The sequence below is a fragment of the Chiloscyllium plagiosum genome, unplaced genomic scaffold, assembly GCF_037043375.1.
Source record: "Chiloscyllium plagiosum isolate Xiang-an unplaced genomic scaffold, Cpla_swu_hap1 HiC_scaffold_6, whole genome shotgun sequence".
NCBI lineage: Eukaryota > Metazoa > Chordata > Chondrichthyes > Orectolobiformes > Hemiscylliidae > Chiloscyllium > Chiloscyllium plagiosum.
In genome coordinates, this window is record NW_028270144.1 from 96,596,466 (window position 1) to 96,616,495 (window position 20,030).

General features: G+C 39.4%; 1 protein-coding gene across 2 annotated transcripts in view; it reads right to left on the reverse strand.

Annotated features, from left to right (window-relative positions):
* Positions 1-471: 471 nt before the first annotated feature.
* LOC122551067 (E3 ubiquitin-protein ligase TRIM62-like) overlaps positions 472-20,030 on the reverse strand; it is a 256,003-nt gene continuing 236,444 nt past the window's right edge. For both annotated transcript variants that reach the window (XM_087988248.1, XM_087988245.1), the window contains one exon: positions 472-1,039. In XM_087988248.1, the coding sequence (XP_087844374.1) occupies positions 1,005-1,039 (35 nt within the window). In that variant the 3' untranslated portion in view covers positions 472-1,004. The remainder of the gene's footprint in view (positions 1,040-20,030) is intronic.

Below are 20,030 nucleotides of genomic sequence, written 5' to 3' on the forward strand. Positions count from 1 at the left end.
ACCAGGATAGGGACTTGGACATTTAGGGATTCATCCAGTCATTGAGGCAGAGGCTGGAAGCCACTGACTGAAGTGTGCTCATGTTTACCTTATATCATTCTGGAAATCTAAAATACATAATGGGGAAGAAACAGCTGCAAACAAACTTGGAGTGGGTGGGGTAATTGATTCAATCTGTGAGGGAGGAGACTGCAGAACCCACTGTTGTTAGGTCTTTCATAGAGAGAGATAATCCTGATAAGATTAGAGTCAGGTTTGACCTATACCACTGACCCATGTACTATTAGGGATGCAAAGCTGCAGGGTCCCTGTTCCCTGGTCATCTTTTCATTTCCCTGTTGTGTATGTTGTATCTCCTAGACATAGACATTGCTGACCAACTCATTCACAATGGCTCGGGAGATGGATGTGGAGGTGCCGGTGTTGGACTGGGGTGGACAAAGTCAGAAGTCACATGACACCAGGTTATAGTCCAACAGGTTTATTTGAAATCACAAGCTTTTGGAGCACTCCTTCATCAGGTGAAGGGAGGTGGAGTGTAGGTTTGTGCATCTCTCCAGCAGACCCTGAGTGTGTCGGACCTGGCTCTGAATGGCAGTCACCAACTTGTCCATGCACGTGGGCAGATGGTCCCATGATTCATTGCAATGGTGCAACTCTGAACAACGAGGGCTAAAGTGTCCCATTTACCTGTCTGTCACTCCTGTTCCTCCCAATGCATGTGGACAAAGTCTCTGAATGGCAAGACAACAGGATTCTCCCCTGCTTAGTCCTGACCATTTGCCCGATGCCCAAAAATCCTCTGAATGTCAATGGGTCTGGTTTGTCCAGCTGTAGTGCTCTTGCAGTGAGATATTCATGAACTCTTACCCCCACACTCTCTAAACCTGATGTTCTCACCGAAATGTCAGAATTTGTGCCAATGGAGGTTGCCGGGAGTTATAATGCTGATGCTTCATTTGAGGACTTGGTATCTTGAGCTCAGAATTCGAGGAGGCAGCTGCTTAAGAAGCTTGGCATTTCACTTTGGATGTAGAACCTGGAAAATAAAAGAGAGAGAATGCATTGGAGCAAATGGTTAGCAGTGCTATGCACTGGATAACACTGATGTTGGGATTATTGCAAGAATTGCAGTGGAATGACATGTATTTATTTAGTTGACAAGACATGAATATCTCAGCATTCTTGCAGGAGCAGTCCTGGTCATCTCTTGTGAAGGCCAAGACTCTCTCCATGTGTGCCTTATGTCAGGCTGAAAACCCCAATGCATCCTGGACTTAGCCAAAAAGATATAAAATTAAGTGTAATGTTTGATTTGTATAGGGACACTTCTTACAGTACTATACTCGTTCTGCACCATACTAGTGTCTGCTTAGACATTTATAGTCTTATTCCTGAAGTTGGACTTGAACCTGCACTCGGTTAACTCAAATGTTAGAAGGCTGCTTTATAAGCTACTGCTGTTTCCTACAACTCGTCCAGAGTTATTTTTGTTTCGAATTATAATGCACACTCAACCTCATCAACTGAAATGTTTTCAAACAAAGTTTCCTGGAACATCGATCATGCTCTAAGATCCAACATTTTAAACAACCTGGGCTGACTCTCTCAGTAACCTTCAGATTTCCCACTGTGAACATCAACTTTAACCCAAACCCTCGGCAAAATCTGTGATCTTGTTAGATATACCGTTAAGATAGTGAAGACAACAACCAAATTTATATTATGATCTGATGAGAGACCAGTAACATTTTTTGTTGAATGTGGATGAAATTTGAAATCATAGATATTTATTTAATAAGAGAATGAAATAATAAAAGATTCAGTGGACTTGAACAAAAAAACCCCTACTTTTTATTGTTCAAAATTAGAAAGCAAATCAATCTATAATATATGTAGACTACACATGTCAAATGAACATAATGAAAATATAAATTAACACCAAATTGTGGTCAAACGCCCCATAAACTGCACTTTAAATGGTTGATACAATTGAAGCCGATCCCACTAGACATTAATGACACTATGGGTCACCAATTCTCATTAAAACCCATTTTGCTTTGCAAGAGATTCCAAATCTTCACATTTAAAATTCTACTTTGCAAACATCCTCAAAAGCCTCTCTGACTCAAACTTACTTAATGACTGCTCACATTTTAGTAGTTCAATCTCTTCTCCCAAGACCAAATTTCCTAAGACTGCTGAGACTACTCCAACACACCTAATTACTATCATAATATCAACTTTTATAAAATACCTATCTTCACCAATTTGCACTAAATTTCTTCAAGCTTGAATTGTTCTCATCTGCGTCATGCAAATATTGCTTATAGAGTTCCTTTACTTCAAACTCAGGTACATTTAATTATTGATGCCTTCCAGGGACCTCTCCTTCCTAACTGCCTGGAATTTGCTCACAACAACACTTGTGCTGACAGAAACCACTTTGTTTGAGCAGTCTCACAGCTTCAAGTTGCAACCAACATCTCCCAGTAAATGCATACCCCGTAAAATGAAAAGAGAGAAATCTTCACCCATCTCCATGACAACATAGCCTGCTGTAACCTAAATATTAGCATTTACTGATTACTTAATAGCTGTATTGCCTTTGAATTGCCATTACTGCAATCCTTGCTGACACTATATCTCCAGTTTGTCAAGCACCTGCTACTTGTATAGTGTTATCTCTTTGAATCTAATTCTATTCAAGAAATATCAGTAACTTTCTGAACTATGATTTGTATTATGTTCTGACAATCACAAGAGCCCAGTATTTTAATTACATTACTTTCTTAGCTGTTAATCTGTTAAAGTAACATGACCCCAACTTCTTAAGTGTGCTAGATGTTGGGGTGATTCATTTGGCTTTATGGCATTTTCTATTGTTATTTTTTATGTTGTAGATGTAAGTTTGCTCGCTGAGCTGGCAGGTTTGTTTTCAGATGTTCCATCACCATGCAAGGTAACATCATCAGTGAGCCTCTGGTGAAGCGTTGGTGTTCATTATGTTAACCTTGCATGTATAGTCTACATATATTTTAGATTGATTTGCTTTCTAATTTTGTACAATAAAACATAGTTTTTATGTGTCTTGGTCTCTTAAAGTGGGTGATATCATTTCCAGTTCTTTTTCTCAGAGGTTGGTAAATGGAGTCCAAATTGATGTGTTTATTGATAGAGTTCTGGTTTGAATGTTAGGCCTCTAGGAATTCCTGTGCGTGTCTCTGTTTAGCCTGTCCTATGATGGATATGTTGTCCCAGTCGAAATGGTGTTCTTCTTCATTTGTAAGTAAGGATACTCGTTATAGTTGGCCATGTCTTTTGGTGACTAGTTGGTGTTTGTGTATCCTGGTGGCTGGTTTTCTGCCTGTCTGTCCGATGTTGTGTTTGTTACAGTCCTTGCAGGGTATTTGGTAAATGACATTCACTTTGCTGGTTGTTGGTACAAGGTTCTTCAGATTCATCAGTGGCTGTTTCAGTGTGTTGGTTGGTTTGTGGGTCACCATGATGCCAAGGAGTCAGAGTAGTCTGGTAGTCATCTCTGAGTTGTCCTTGATGTATGGTAGTATGGCTAGAGTTTCTGGATGTGTTGCATCTACTTGTTTGGGTTTGTTGTTTAAGAATTGGCAGACTACGTTTATTGGGTACCCGTTCTTCTTGATTACGTTGTATATTTTTGTTCTGATGCTAATAGTTCCTGGATGCTGTAGTGTGTTGTGGCCCATTTAAATAATGTCCTGATGCAGCTCTGTTTGTGGTTGATAGGATGATTGCTTCTGTCGTTAAGAATCTGGTCTGTGCGTATTGCTTTCCTGTAGATGCTGGTCTGCAGTTCTCCATTAATTGTTCCACTGTGACATCTAGGAAGGGAAGTCTATTGTTATTCTCCTTCTCTTTTGTGAAATTTATGTGAGTAAGTTGATGTTGTAGCTACCTACAATGTGCAAGGACTATAATAAACACTAGATCAGACAGACAGACAGAAAACTAGCATGAACACCAACTAGCCACCAAAAGACATGACCAACTATCACTAGTATCCTTACTAGTATTCTTCGTGACCTGCAACACATTATCAATGAGGATGAGCACCTCACCAAGACCTTCCCCACACCTCCACTACTTGCCTTTAAACAACCGCCAAACCTCAAACAGATCATTGTTCGTAGCAAACTGTCCGGCTCTCAGGACAACTCCATACAACCCTGTCATGGTAGACGCTGCAAGACGTGTCAGAGTGTGGACATAGATACCACCATTACGCGTGGGGACACCTCCCACCTTGTACATGGCAGGTACTCATGTGACTCAGCCAACGTTGTCTATCTTATACTTTGCAGGCAAGGATGCCCAGAGGCATGGTACATTGGGGAAAACGAGCAAAGGCTACGACAATGGATGAATGGGCACCGCACAACAATCAACAGACAGGAGGGTTCCCTCCCAGTTAGGGAACACTTCAGTGGTCCAGGACATTCAACCTCGGACCTTCGGGTGACCATCCTCCAAGGTGGACTTCGGAACAGGCAGCAGAGAAAAGTGGCCGAGCAGAGGCTGATACCTAAGTTCGGTACCCATAGGGAGGGCCTCAACCGGGACCTTGGGTTCATGTCACATTACAGGTGACCACCATTGTACTATACACATACACAGATACTCCTGTACACACAGGCACTCCTATACACACATACACATGGACACACATACACACAGACGTGCACACAGACACCCACACACACCCTTACAGACACACACACTCCCACACTCACACATGCACCCCCTCACAGACTTAAGACACTCTGCATTCATTACACACACACACATACACTTTCTCATACTCACAACCCCCAACCCAGACAGACACACACACCATAGACAGACAAAGACCCACATGCACACATATATTTTGTGGGGTGAATTTGTACTTGCAGGGTTACATTGTACTTTGCTCAAAAACTGCATGCATTCATGTAGAACTCTGAGCTCAAAAACTGCATGAATTTATGTAAATCTCTGTTATCTCACTTTTTAGATTAGAATTAATCTAAACATCATGGCATAGGCAGAGAACACAGGGGGCTAACACCTTCAACATATTGTCTAGCTATCACCATTGTTAACAGCTAACCTGAGAATGCAACTTTTTAAAAAAAAGGTTTTGTGATTTACACATGAAAGAAGTGAAACTATCACTGTATTCTAACAGATGAAAAGCTTAACAGACAATCAATTTTTCAATGTATAATTTCAGTTACATCACACTGCAAATTTTTGCTATAAATTCTGTGTTAGGATTGAGCCCTCCACTATCACCTGATGAAGGAGCGTCGCTCCGAAAGCCTGTGTGCTTCCAATTAAATCTGTTGGACTATAACCTGGTGTTGTGTGATTTTTAACTTAGTATCCTTACATACAGATGAAGAAAGACACCACTTCGACTGGGACAACATACCCATCATGGGATAGGCTAAACAGAGACACGAGAGGCCTGGCATTCTAACCGAAACGCCATCAATAAACGCATCAATTTGAAGCCCATTTACCAACCTCTGAGAAAAAGAACCGGAAATGATATCACCGACGGTAACAGCTCAAGATGCACAAATAGAAAGCGGGATAGAACACCAGTGCTTCACCGGAGGCTCATTGGTGATGTTATTTAACATGGTAATGAAAAGTCTGAAAACACACCTGCCAGCTCAGTGAGCAATCTAAACCCTAACCTGAGCTACAAATCTTCTCAAAAATCTTAAACTTTTATTCCTAACACTAGAAGTCATAGACTAAAACATTTGAACCATGAAGTACATATTTCAAAACAATACAGATTAGATTACTTACAATGTGGAAGCAGGCCCTTTGGCCCAACAAGTCCACACTGACCCTCCGAAGAGCAACCCACCCAGACCCGCTCCCCTACATTTACCACTTCACCTAACACTACGGGCAATTTAGCATGGCCAATTCACCTAACCTGCACATTTTTTGGACTGTGAGAGGAAACCGGAGCACCTGGAGGAAACCAACGCAGACACGGGTAGAATGTGCAAACTCCACACAGGCAGTTGCCTGAGGCAGGAATTGAACCTGGGTCTCCGGCAGTGTGAGGTAGCAGTGCTAACCACTGTGCCGCCCCTGTAGATAAATTTATAAAAAAAACCATATCTCACTGCATTTCAGCCTAAATCCTCATGATAAGGATTATTTTCTAGACTGTTGTTGAGTCATAAATTATGAAGTTGTTTCTCTGCTTTGGTATTTTCCAACTCTACTCTCATTAAAGAGGAATATCATTGTTAGTATAATTCACACAATGGAAATCCATTGTTGTCATTTGTTTCTGACAGTACTTAACAATTTAGACATTTCTCAACTTTTCTGGGCTGAATCCTAACAAAATCATTGTTTTACATGCTTATAAATAGAGACTACTTATTGATTACATATCTGATGTTATTCCAGAAGATTTCATGAATAGCATTTTGTCCAAAGCATTATTTTGAAATTGAATTTGAGAGAATCTTGAAAACAAATCTCCAATTTGGTTGCAGAGACTATAACATAGTGAAACCTGAGCACATAGAAAAATTATTTGAACAAATTCTAATGGGGCTGGAAGCCACGGCACAAACCTGGTAAGCTCGCTCAAATTGCAAAGATTGTATGTGCAAAAATTAAAAATGCCCAACTGATTCAGGTGAGGCTTACTGCTATTAGGTGGAGGCAAAGTCACATTGATGTTCATCTGATAAAGGATGAAGAAATTCAGAGACAGGTTTCAGAATGACCTACTAAGAAGACGCAGAAAATAAATCTTGAAAATGCATGAACATCCTGTTGTTTTTCTCTAACTGCTTTGTCTAGTTTTCAACAAGATTTATTGAGTGACTCATTTTAGCACATCTGTGCTACTATGGAAAATAGATGTACCATGAACTGCTCTTAAAAAAAAATCTACATCAACCTGTTAGATAAATTTATTCAAAAATGCTGCACCTGGTCAAATCATTATCTCTCTTTTAGACCTGCGAATTAGAATTCATAACCTAACAATAGTTTCCATAAACAATTCACATCTCCAGTGAAATGAAACTCATCCTTATTTTTAACTTTAAAAGAATAGTATGCCATTGACAGTTGCCTTTCTATAGCACAATGTGATAGTCTCTATGTATCTCAATGTATCCATCTGACAACCCCAAAAAATGATAAATCACACTGTCAGACCATTCTGGTTTAAGATAAAATGAATGGATTTATTCAACTTAGGTAATCATTTGGAATCAGAAAAATTAATTTAAAGAAGTCACATGCCTGACCTGTACAATACAGAAACAGTTTCAAAAATTACCAGTCTGAAATATTAATTATTCTTTTCAGCAACTCTTAATTGAGTAAATGAGGACATATGAATGTCTTGAGTGTATATGTAGAACCTAGAGGAAATCAAAGTATGAAATCTTCATTAGAGAGTGAATAGCCTGGGTGATGGATGTACGAAGTCTTTTCTGTAAAGAAGGAATATTCTGCTTCTGCATTTTTATCAAGGCTGTAATGAATCCTTCTTAGTGTTACAGGCAGTAGGAAAGTTAGTGGGTATGTGAGAGAGAGAGAGAGAGAGAGAAATTGTCACCATGTTGGGCAATGATGAATTTAGCTATACTGCTGGCAAGGCAACTAAAATATATAGGTTCTGTATAGGGGTCTCAGTGAGAAGTCAAGAGCTGTTGGCTATATCTCTGTTGTTAGAACTTAGGAAGAAGTTCCAGGAGTTAGTAGACCTCTAAATGTGAGGATCAGGACCGGTGTTCCTTTTAATTTTCTTTTTGGTGAATGTGTTTCCAAAGCCAATGGAACAAGAGTTGCTACCACAACTGATGTACTGACACTGATTGCTGTGTGCAGAACATTGGAATGGCTGCATGTGCAGGGAACATTGGTCAGGTCACCAGGATGGTCCTGAGAACTGTGGTTGTTCAGAAGAAGTAATGTTCCACTGATCGGTTCATGCAGCTGTGAGAATGGGATGTCCCATAGCAGGATTTGCTTTGTGAAGCTGAGAAAGATTAGAAAAATGTACAAGATATACTAGCTTGGTGGAACTAGCTGTCTGCAGACTGTTATGAAGATGTTTCATGTTTAATAGTAATTTATGGGCTTGAGTTTTGAAGCATTGTGGAAAAAATGATCATTTAAGGATTTTTTGCCCGGAAAGCTCAGTGTCAGAGACTTGGGAGCAATAAACAGGACCTTCAGAGTCAAAGATTTACAGCAGAGAAAAAGATCCTTTAGCCCATTGCATCCATGCTAGTGAAAAAACAACCTCCTAACCACTTTAATCCAATTTTCTAGCACTTGGTCCTTAACTTTGTATCCCTTGGCATCATCAGGGATCTAAAAAACTTTTAAAATTTGTGGTTCTACCTCGACCACCCTCAGTTCCAGATTCCCACTCTCTGGGTTTTCCCAACATCTGTTCTAAACCTTCTGCCCCTTACATTAAATCTATGACTTCTTGGTCATTGATCCCTCCATCAAGGGTAAAAAAAATCTTCATGTTTACCTTATTTGTGCTTCTCATCATTTTATAAATCTCTATCATGAACCACGTCAATATCCTTTGTTCTAAGGAAAACAATTCCAGTCTATTCAACCTTCTTCATAACTGAAACTCTGCAGCCCAGACAACATCCAGCATTATTGCATCCTTCCTCGAATGTGGATTCCAGAACCACATAGACCTGCCCAGATAATTACCCCAGAAATAGGATGCTAGTTAGTACATGGTCTAACTCAGAGATTAGCCAGTGTAACTGAACTGAGCACCATCACTTATCTTGACCAAGCAAATATCGATTATAACCTGATTACTCCTCTGACATAGCTACTCCAGAACAGACAATCTGCCTGACCCAACTCTCTTTTCCACAACCTTCGAAACCTCCCTACATGATCAGACTCAACCACCTTAGCTGACAAGCGTCCAATCCACTTAACTTTCTTAACCACCCACAAACTGACTAACCACTATTCATACCAAGATACAACTAGCCACTCCAGGACCAGTCAGAAACCTGACTCAAATTGACTAGCCTCCCTTATCAAGAACAGCTCCCGAACTGAATATTAGCCCTGGCCCAAGCGTCATGTTAACACCACCTCCTCCCCAGCCCAACTGCACACCAATCCCGTCTTCCCACTCACTTAGTCTTTATTAGACGAAAGTGGGTACTGCAGATGCTAGAGATTAGAGTAAAGATTAGAGTGGTGCTGGAAAAGCACAGCAGGTCAAGCACCATCCAAGGAGCAGGAAATTGACATTTTGGACAAAAGCCCTTCATCAGGATGCTGTTTGCCCTGCTATGCTTTTCCAGTACCACTCTAATCTTTACTCTTTATTAGACCATCACAGTCACCATCACTCGCCCACCATTTACCCACACAATCACCACTCATTGTCCCATTCACTCACTCAGCCATTTCTCGACCCACTCATTTATTTGCCTTCCTCCCACTCATTTTCTCAATCACTGTACACCTATTCACTCACCTAATTACTCATTTACTCACCCAGTCACCCACCTACCTATTCTTCTCTCTCTTATTCATCCATGCCCTAGCACTCATCAAACTTTTTACTCACTGATCCATTCATCCACCCACTGAACCTCCTCTAAGGTCAGTATCTCTTTTCCAAAGTGTGGAGACCAAAACCACATGCAACACTCGAGGTGAGTTCTATACGAGGCCCTATACAACTGCAAAAAGACATCATTGCCCCTGTATTCAAATCCTTTTAGAACAATAGGCAATGAATGCCATTCCTACTATCTGCTCGCATTCAGTGACTGGTGTTGAAGTGTTATGAAGGTGTAGGTGTGTACTGTACCTTTAAGAGAGTGTAAGCTGGCATGGACATAAAGAGGTGCAGAGTGTGCTGAAAGAATTTAAAATGCAACATTTGATTATGAAACCAATAGTGCAGCTGAGTTGCTATCATACACACCAAATTAGAATTTAGCCAACCAGTTTAAATTATGTCCCAAGATACCAAAGTCCAATTGAATTTGAATTTAGTGTTTTGATGACATCAAACCAATGAAATGATCTGATGTTTTGGGGTATAAAACTGGATATTTTGAACAGTTAGGGGGGTAACTTCCAAGAAAATTAGCAAGTATAGACTGCTAGCCAAATAGCTCTCTGAAAGGTACCTGTCAATACCAAGAGTTATGTGGCAAAAGACCGAAGAAGAGGCAACCCAGGAAAACCCAAACAAAAACCTACAGAGTGAAATCTACAAAGGAGAATCAACAAATCTGGCTGGTTTTGAAACTCTTTTTTGCAAATCTTAATTTGCGTTTTTTTTTATCAGACCAGTATTGTGGAGTGGGAGGTAAAAGATAGGTTTAAGAGAAATGAGTTGTAAATAGCTGTTTTTTAATGTTCTCTGTTGGACTTAAAGAATAACATTGTTAATTTTTACTTTAAATAGTGACCTCTGGGATAGTTCTTTGCCTCTCGAAACTTAACAGATTACAGTGTGAGGTGAGCTTCTCTGTGTGTCGGGTTTAAATTAGCAGAGGGGTTCATACCGTGTCTTAACAGAAGGATATTTATCCCTTTCTGCATCAACATTTCACAGTCTACCACTGTTTTGTTTTTCATACTGAACTGTAAACTTCATATTTGTCCATGTTATATTGCATCCGCTATATATTTGCCCCTTCATATGACTTGTCTCAATCACTTTGAAGCCTCTTTACATCCTTAACTGGAATTTATTTCTCCCAAACCAATCTTTATCCTTTTACCTCTTTAATCTTATTTACCCTATGCCAATTTGAATGTGGCTCAGGTACTATTCTGGAGATTTGATTGATTCTGCTCTTAATTTATCTGGCAGAGTGGCTCAGTGGTTAGCACTGTTGCCTTGCAGCACCAGGGACACGAGTTTGATTCCAGCCTCGAGCGACTGTTTGTGTGGAGTTTTCACATTCTCTCTGTGTCTGAGTAGGCTTCCTCTGGGTACTCCGGTTTCATCCCACATTCCAAAAGATGTGCAGGTCAGGTGAACTGGCCATGCTAAATTTCCCATACTGTTAGGTGCATTAGTCAGGGATAAATGTAGGGAAATGAGTCTGGGTGGGTTACACTTTGGAGGGACGGTGTGGACTTGTTGGGCCGAAGGGCTGTTTCCGCGCTGTAGGGAATCTAATCTAAAATAAAAGCTGCTCATAATGTCTAGAATTAAATGTGATATTTTCAAGTTTGCTGATGACACAAAACTGGGAGGAATTGGAAATAAAACAAAGAATGCAGATGTAGTACTGGACTGCAGGAAAAGCCTTTGGTACATGCAGTATGCATTAATTTACTTGTGGAACAACATAGTACACCAGAGATTATAGAATGGACTGATTTAGTTTAAATATCTACATTGCAGACTTTTACTCTCAAAAGTGCAGAATTTCCAGGAAAGCTTTTTAATGTTTTGAGTCTATTTGTGAAGTCTTGTTGAGACTGGGAAATTCAAATAAGAAACTAAACTTACTGTTCAGATCAACTCAAAATTCATTTTAGACTGTGAAGTATAAACAGAAAAAAAAATGAATCTACTAATTAGGGTTGTGAGAGATCGATATTAGCAAGAATTTGCATAACAGCAATGCTGTCGGCTTATTAGACAAAATATAATTAGTTTTAACAGAAGTATTGGAATTGCAAATGCATTTTTACATCTCAATGTAAATTTTTTTTCAGATTGTTGTTTAGCTTTGTATTCCAGTCACAAAATGAAATAAAGTCCATGAAGCATAGGGGATTTCCTTGTTCAGTTTATGTTTTATTTACACTGTCCTTTGCCAATAATTTCATACCTGTGGAAAGTGTATCACTGAGTAAGCCATATGTTTAATCATGGTCTTCAATGTTGCAATTGTCTACAATCTTTTCGATGTGACATTAACCAAGGCCCCATCTTGCCTCTCACGTGGGGGCAAATAATCCCATGTACTAATTGAAAAAGGGCAGAGAAACCTTCCCAATGTTCTTGCTGACATTTATTCCTCAACAAGACTGAGAACCAATGGTCTAGTCCCTTATTTCATTTTTTTTCGTGAAATCTTGTTGAGCACTACTCAGCTGTCATGCTTCCAACATTACAACAGTGACTGCACTTCAGATATATTATTTTGACTATAAAGTGCTTTGGGATTCCCTTGAAGTAATGAAATAGAATCATACTGTACAGAAGCTGCCCTTTGACCCATCAAGTCTGCACTGACAAAACATACCCTAAATTTACACTTTCCAGCACTTCAAGTTCTTATCCATCAAGTTTGTAAAGGTTGTGAAGTTGCTCGCCTCTATTACCCTCCCAGGCAGTGCACTCCAGATCACTGTCTGGGTGAAAGTTTTTTCTTCAATTCCCCTTTAAATCTCCTGCCTTTCACATTAAAAATGTGCCCTCTTGTTATTAACCCTTCAGTTAAAGAGAACAACTGCCACCCTGTCCGTGTCCAGTATAATTTTATACACCTTCATAAGTTCATAAATTCAAAAGATATAGGAGCAGAATAAGGTCATTCGGCCAATCGAGTCTTCTTTGCCACTCAGTCATGATTGATATGCTCCTCACCCCCATTTTCCTGCCTTCTCCCAATAAACCTTCAACCCATTAACAATTAAAAGTATGTCAAACTTCTCCTTAAACTCACTCACTGTCCCAGCATCCACTGCACTTTGGGATAGCGAGTTCCACAGATTGACAACCCTTTGGGAGAAGTAGTTTCTCCTTAGCTCTGTTTTAAATTTGCTACCCCTTATTCTAAGGCTATGATTTGTCGTCCTAGAATGCCCCACAAGAGAAAGCATCTGCTCCATGTCTATTTTATCCATACCCTTTGTCATCTGGAGTACGTCAATTTGATCTCCCTTCAGTCTTCTAAATTCCAGAGAGTATAGGCCTAAACTGTTCAACCTTTCTTCAAACAACAAATCCCTCATCTCTGAGATCAATCTAGTGAACCTCCTCTGAATTGCCTCCAATGCCACTACATCTTTCCACAAATAAGGGGACCAAAACTATGCACAATACTCCAGGTGCAGTGTCACCAATACCTTGTATAGTCATAAAAATACCTCCTTACCTTTATATTCAATTCCTTTAGCTATAAAAGCCAACATTCCATTCACTTTCTTTATTATCTGCTGCACCTTCATGCTAGTTTTCTGTGACACATGAACGAGGATACCCAGATCCTTCTGTACTGTAGCATCCTGAAGTCTCATCTCTTCTAGATAATAGATGGTTTTCCAATTTTTTTGACCAAAATATGTGACCTCACATTTATCCATATTAAATTCCATCTGCCACATTTTGGCCCACTCTCCTAACCTACATATATCCATTTGTAAGGTTCTTACTTCCTCACTGCAATTTACTGTCCTGCCTATTTTTGAGCCATCTGTAAGTTTGACTATAGAGCCTTCTATCCCTGTATCCAAGTTGCTAATATAGATTGTAAATAGCTGGGGTACAAGGACCGAACCCTGTGGCACCCCACGATTTACATCTTGCCATTCAGAAAAAAAAAATTATCCTGACTCTCTGTCTTCTGACTAGCAACCAGTCATCTAACCAAGCTAATAAATTACCCCCACTCCCATATGTTCCAATCTTGTGAATTAACCTTTTGTGTGGCACCTTATCCAATGTCTTCCAGAAGTCCAAATATATCACATCTACAAATCCCCATTATCCACTTGCTTGTTACATTTTCAAAGAACTCTAGCAAATTAGTCAACATGATTTGCCCTTCATAAAACCATGCTGACTCTGTTGGATAAAGTTTTGACTTTTCAAATGTCTGGATATTGCTTCCTTGATAATTGATTCGAACACTTTGCCAACAACAGATGTTAAACTAACTGGTCTGTAATTTCCCACATTTTGCCTCCCTCCCTTATTTAGCACTTTTCCAATCCAATCCACTGTGTCCAGGGAATTTAGGAATATTGCAATCATTGGATCCACTGTCTCTGCCACCACTTATTTTAATACACTAGGATGTTGACCATCAGACCCGGGGAACCTGTCTGCTCTCAATCCTAATAGTTTGCTAAGTGCCTTTTCCCTATCGATATTGCTTATTCTAAGTTATACCCTTTCTATAGCTTCTGACTTACCTGTTCCAATAGGAATGATACTATTGTCCTTCACTGTGAAAACTGAGGCAAAGCATCGATTTAACATCTCTGCCATTTCAATGTTCCTGACTGCCAACTCTCCAGTTTCATCTTCCAAAAGACCAACATTCACCTTCGTGATTTCTTCCCTTTTACATACATATAGAAACATTTGCTATCCTTTTTGATATTTTATGTTAGTTTCCTTTTGTAATTTACCTTAGCTCATTTTATTCATTTTTTAGTATCCCTTTATTTATGTTTGAATGTTTCCCAATCTTTCAGCCTTCCACTGACCTTTGCAACAGGGTACACACCTATTAGGAACCCCCTCAGCCTTCTCTGCTCCAAAGAAAACAATCTGAACTTATCCAACCTTTCTTCACAGCTAAAGCGCTCCACCCTAGAAAATAGCCTGGTGAACTTTCTCTGCACCCTTCTAGTGTAGTCACATCCTTCTTATAGTGCAGTGATCAGAACTGCACATTGTACTGGCATGGTGGCTCAGTGGCTAGCACTATTGCATCATAGTATTAGGGGCCTGCATTTGATTCCACCCTACTGACTGCCTGTATGGAGTTTGCACGTTCTCCCTTCCATAGAGACTAGTATTCTGCCACCAAGTCACCTTTTATTGACACGTGCATAGTACTTGACACCAGTCCGGCTTCCTCAGAGCAAGTTTTCAGAGTGAACAGAACCTCTGACACTCCTTTTTCTATCTGTCAGCCAGGACTCCCTGTCTGGACCATGTTCACAGCCCCGATCAGGGAACTCATACTCTGAGATACATCTGGCTAATCTTGTTTCAATCATTATACACTGCCCTTTGAATGAAGGAATTATGCCTTATCTCAGTGCTAAATGGCTCAAGCCATATCCTGAGACTGTAGCTTCTGGTTCTAGACTTCCCAAACAAGGAAAGCTTCTCTCTGGATTTGGTCAGTTTGAATTTTATACATTTCAATCAGATCCCCTCTCATTTTTCTAAATGCTGGAGAATACAGGCCCAGTCAAACTAATCTCTCCTTATAGGACAGTCCTGCCAACCCCAGTATCAGTCTAGTGAGCCTACCAGCACTCCCTCTATAGCAAGTATATCTCTTTCTTGGGTCGAGACCAAAGCTCTTATTATTTATGCTTTTACGTTCTAACCTACAATGTGGTTTCTATTAGGTGGCTGTACATCATCCCACAAGTAATTTATTGCTTTTATCCTTTATGATTCCTCATTTCTACCTAACTTGTTTCCACATCTTGATTTCCTGAACTTAGTCATTCTTCTCTATTGTATTTTATAACCAGCTTCTTCCCTTGTAACAGAGTAAAAATCAATTCCTGAGGCTGAGAAAGTTTTTAAAAAAGCAAAAGCAACAGTTCACCTCTTTCCCTTCCCTCCGTTAATCACATCACTCCGGCACTCAGTTGTGAGTCATACTCAAGTGCTGTATCACACTAATTTGTTTACTTTATATGCTTCTAAGACAAGAGGCCTGGCCAATTGACTTAATAAGAATCAAGTTTTATATGCTTCTTAATTAAGCTGCTGTTCCACTGGAGGCCTCTGTTTAATGCTGCCAGTTATAAAATTTAAACAATAGATTTCAATTTAATGTCAACTACAAACTAAATTAGGTACATACAAATTAAAAGTTTGGACATTTTTACTCTGCATGCATTCCATCCTAGATCAAACTGAAATAAAAACAGAACTTTTATTAGAGAAACTCTACTGGTTGAAATTACCAAACTGATTCCTGAGATGGCAGGATGGATGTATAAGGAGAGACTGGATCAGTTAAGATTATATTCACTGATGTTTGGAAGGGTTGGGGGAACCTCATAGAAACGTATACAATTCTATCAGAATTAGACAGGGAGAATATTCCTGATTACCAGGGAGCCCAGAACCAGGAATACAATTTAAGCATACAGGGTAGACCATTTAAGACAGGGATGAGAAAAATTTCTCCACTCAGTGAAGAGGGAGCCTGTAGAATTATTTGCCACAAAAAGTGGATGAGGCCAAAATATTGAATGCTTTCAAGAAGGAGTTAGATACAGTTGGTATAGGTATGATTAGAGATGTAGTTAGATATAGTTCTCAGGGATAAAGGATTAAAGGCTATGGGAAGAAAGTAGGAAAAGGATATTGAGTTGGATGATCAACTATGATCATATTGAATGACAACACGCTTGAAGGATCAAAGGGCCTATTTCTTCTATTGTTATGTTTCTATGTCTGTATGGCTGTATCTGTGGAGAAAGAATCAACGTTCACATTTTGAGTCTGATATGAATTTTCTTTGGAAAAAAATTTAATACACAACTCATTGATTTTGGAAGATTGATCAAAGAAATGGTGCAATTCATTCATGTTTGATGTTGATATCACATGATGTTTGAGCATGTGCAATTTTTAATAACACAATAGACTTACCTTGTGTAGTTATTATACACGTCAGCCTTCTCCATTAGTGTCTTGCAATATGCCTCAGTGTTCAGACATTAATTGGAAACAACAATAAATGACATGTCATTACTGTTTAGAATCAGAGCCTTTACTTGATCATGTAACTCATAGCTTCAAGATCAAGTAAAAGGAGGTACTGTACATAAACATGCTAACTCATGATGTAATGAGAAAATTGGCCAATTAAAAATCTGTTGAATAAACAGCAAAATAAATTGCATTACTAAATGGAATATGGTTAAAATTTGGAAGAATGTGAGTGTTACCACTTGGCTGAGATTATAACAAAGACTTTGGTCAAGAAATATTTAAATTCTGATATGGAGAAAGTGAAATATTCACTTTTAAAGATTGTAATTATCTCTTAAAAGTCTTGAATACCGAAAGAGGGGTGGATTAGTAAAATTTGCCGATGACACAAAGGTTGGAGGTACTGTTGATAGTATCGAGGGCTGTTGCAGGCTGCAGCACGTCATTGACAGGTTGCAGATCTGGGCTGAGAAATGGCAGTTGGAGTTCAACCTGGATAAATGTGAAGTGATGCATTTTGGAAGGTTGAACTTGAATACTGAATATAGGATTTAAAACAGGATTCTTGGCAGTGTGGAGGAACAGCAGGATCTTGGTGTTCAAGTGCATAGATCCCTTAAGGTTGCCACCCAAGTGGATAGGGTTGTTAAGAAAGCATATGGTGTTTTGGCTTTCATTAACAGAGGGATTGAGTTTAAGAGCCATGAGGTTTTGTTGCAGCTCTACAAAACCCTGGTGAGACCTCACTTGGAATATTGTATCCAGTTCTGGTTGCCCTATTATAGGAAAAATAAGGAGGCTTTGGAGAGGGTGCAAAGAAGGTTTACCAGGATGCTGCCTGGACTAGAGGGTTTGTCTTACAATGGGAGGTTGATTGAGCTTGGACTTTTCTCTCTGGAGAGAAGGAGGAGGAGAGGTGACCTGAACGAGGTGTACAAGGTAATGAGAGGCATGGAAAGAGTCGATAGCCAAAGACGTTTCCTCCGGACAGGGTTGACTGGCACAAGGGGTCATAGTTTTAAGGTGTTAGGAGGAAGGTATAGAGGAGACATCAGAAGTAGGTTATTTACGCAGAGAGTTTTGAGCACATGGAATGCGTTGCCAGCAGTGGTGTTGGAAGCAGAGTCATTAGAGACATTTAAGTGACTGCTGGACATGCACATGGACAGCAGTTAATTGAGGCATGTGTAGGTTAGATTATTTTATTTTAGATTAGGATTAATTCTCGGTGCAACATCGTGGGCAGAAGGAGCTGTTCTGTGCTGTACTTTTCTATGTTCTCTATGTTCTAAGATAATAAGAAAAAAATGATCTTGAGGATAGTTTTGAAAAAAGACAAAACTGTCCATAAACAAATTGGTTAAAAAGGTGCTTCGCAAGCTTGCTCAGACCATTGAGTATAAGAGTCAGGAGATCATGTTGAGACTGTACAGGATGTTGGTGAGACTACTTTTGGAGTCCTGTGTACAGTTCTGATCATCCTGCTATAGGGAGGATATTATTTAAATTGGAACAGGTTCAGAAAGATTTACCAGAATGTTGCCAGGAAAGGACGGTTTGAGGTATAAGGATAGGCTGGGTAGGCTGGGACATTTTTCACTGGAACGTAGGAGGTTGAGGTGTGCTTTATAGAGGTTTATAAAATCATGAGGGGCATAGGTACGATAAATAGCAAAGGTCTTTTCCCTTGGGTAGGTGAATTGAGTTCAAGACTAGGAGCATATGTCTAAGGTGATGGGAGAAAAATTTAAAAGGGACCTGAGGGCAACTTTTTCACACAGTGGTTAGTGTGTGGAATGAACTGTCAAAGGAAGTGGTGGATGCAGGTACAATTACAATATTTAAAAGACATTTGGATAGGTACATGCATAGGAAAGGTTTTGAGGGATCTGGGCCGAACACAGACAAGTGGGACTAGTTTAGTTTGGGAAATGCTGTCGGCATGGATGTGTCGGACTGAAGATTCTGTTTCCATGTTGTATGACTCTATGATTCTAAATGAATGTAGTTTCAGATAGTGTGCCACTAATCATTTAAAATGTTATGGGAAGGCAACTGCTCCAAAGTCAATGTCCTATTCTGTTTCTCTGGATTACATACTTATTTTATTTCTGTAAGTAGAGTGCTGTCCAGAAACTCTTTTGAGTTGAGGGTCTTGATATAAATTTCTGCCACCTAAAATGAGGACAGAAGAGGTATGGCAGAAATCCAGTATGAAGAAAGGAGGGACATTGGAAGTGCTGGGATGACAAGCCCGAGGGATAGCTGAAGAGAAGGCTTATGAGTAGTCTTTTGGAAACAAGGCATTATGAGGAAAAATGGGGAGAATAGGAAAGATAAGAGGGCAATATTAATAGTTTAGAACTGACTGCAACTGGTTAGGGCAAGGAGGTAAGAACGCCAATGTAGAAAGTTCCCATGATTTCCATGACAGTGTTTTGTTTGGTGTAGGTAAAGCCCTGACCTAAAGAAGACCACTAAAAAAAGCAGTCTAAGATAGAGACTCAGTGTATCTGAAGCCTGGTGTAGTTTCTGATCCATCCACCAGTGACAGCTGGGATCCACATGAACAGCCAAGTAAATTTGGCCTCATGCAGTACAATGTAGAAAGACGTTAGTTAGCAAATTCTCATCAAGGTTACTTGATATTGATCAAATATGCAAGAATACCATGGAAAAGCTACTAGGTCCAAAGTACATGAATGTAAATTAGTGCAAAAATGTTTTTAAAATGCGCTAGCTATATCAAAGGAGAATACTTAGAACAATTTCTCATTAATTAATGCCGTGAAAAATGTTCGGGATATTGAAAGCATAATTGAACTCTCGGCTGATTAAATTTTAGTACATATGAGATGAGTTTTGACAGGCTGACTGGAAATTTCTTAGCTGTTTCAGCAAAAAACTTGAAAATATTCACTAATGAAAGCTTGAAGAAGATAGGGTGTAATTGATATAAATGCCATCCCTCCTCAGCAGTACAATACAAAGTACATGCCAATGGCAATACTTAAGTCATGACAAGTGGAGCAGAATGGCTCGTAAGATTTACATTTTGGAAACTACAAGAACTTACATTTCCTTAGTATATATCATGTTAAAAAAAAATTGGAAGGCATTTTGCAGAGCAGAAATCTGGAAATTTGGTGACATTCTGTAATGGAAGCAACAGTCTTAGCAATGAATAGGTGTAACAAAGCAAAGTGAATATGATTTAATCTGAAAGGGAAGCTTGGAAAAAGGATGGAGTTGACAGTAAAGACACAGAATTTCCGACAGTAGCAAAATAAGATGGCTTCTAATATGATATATTGACATTTTATTGTAAAACAATTTT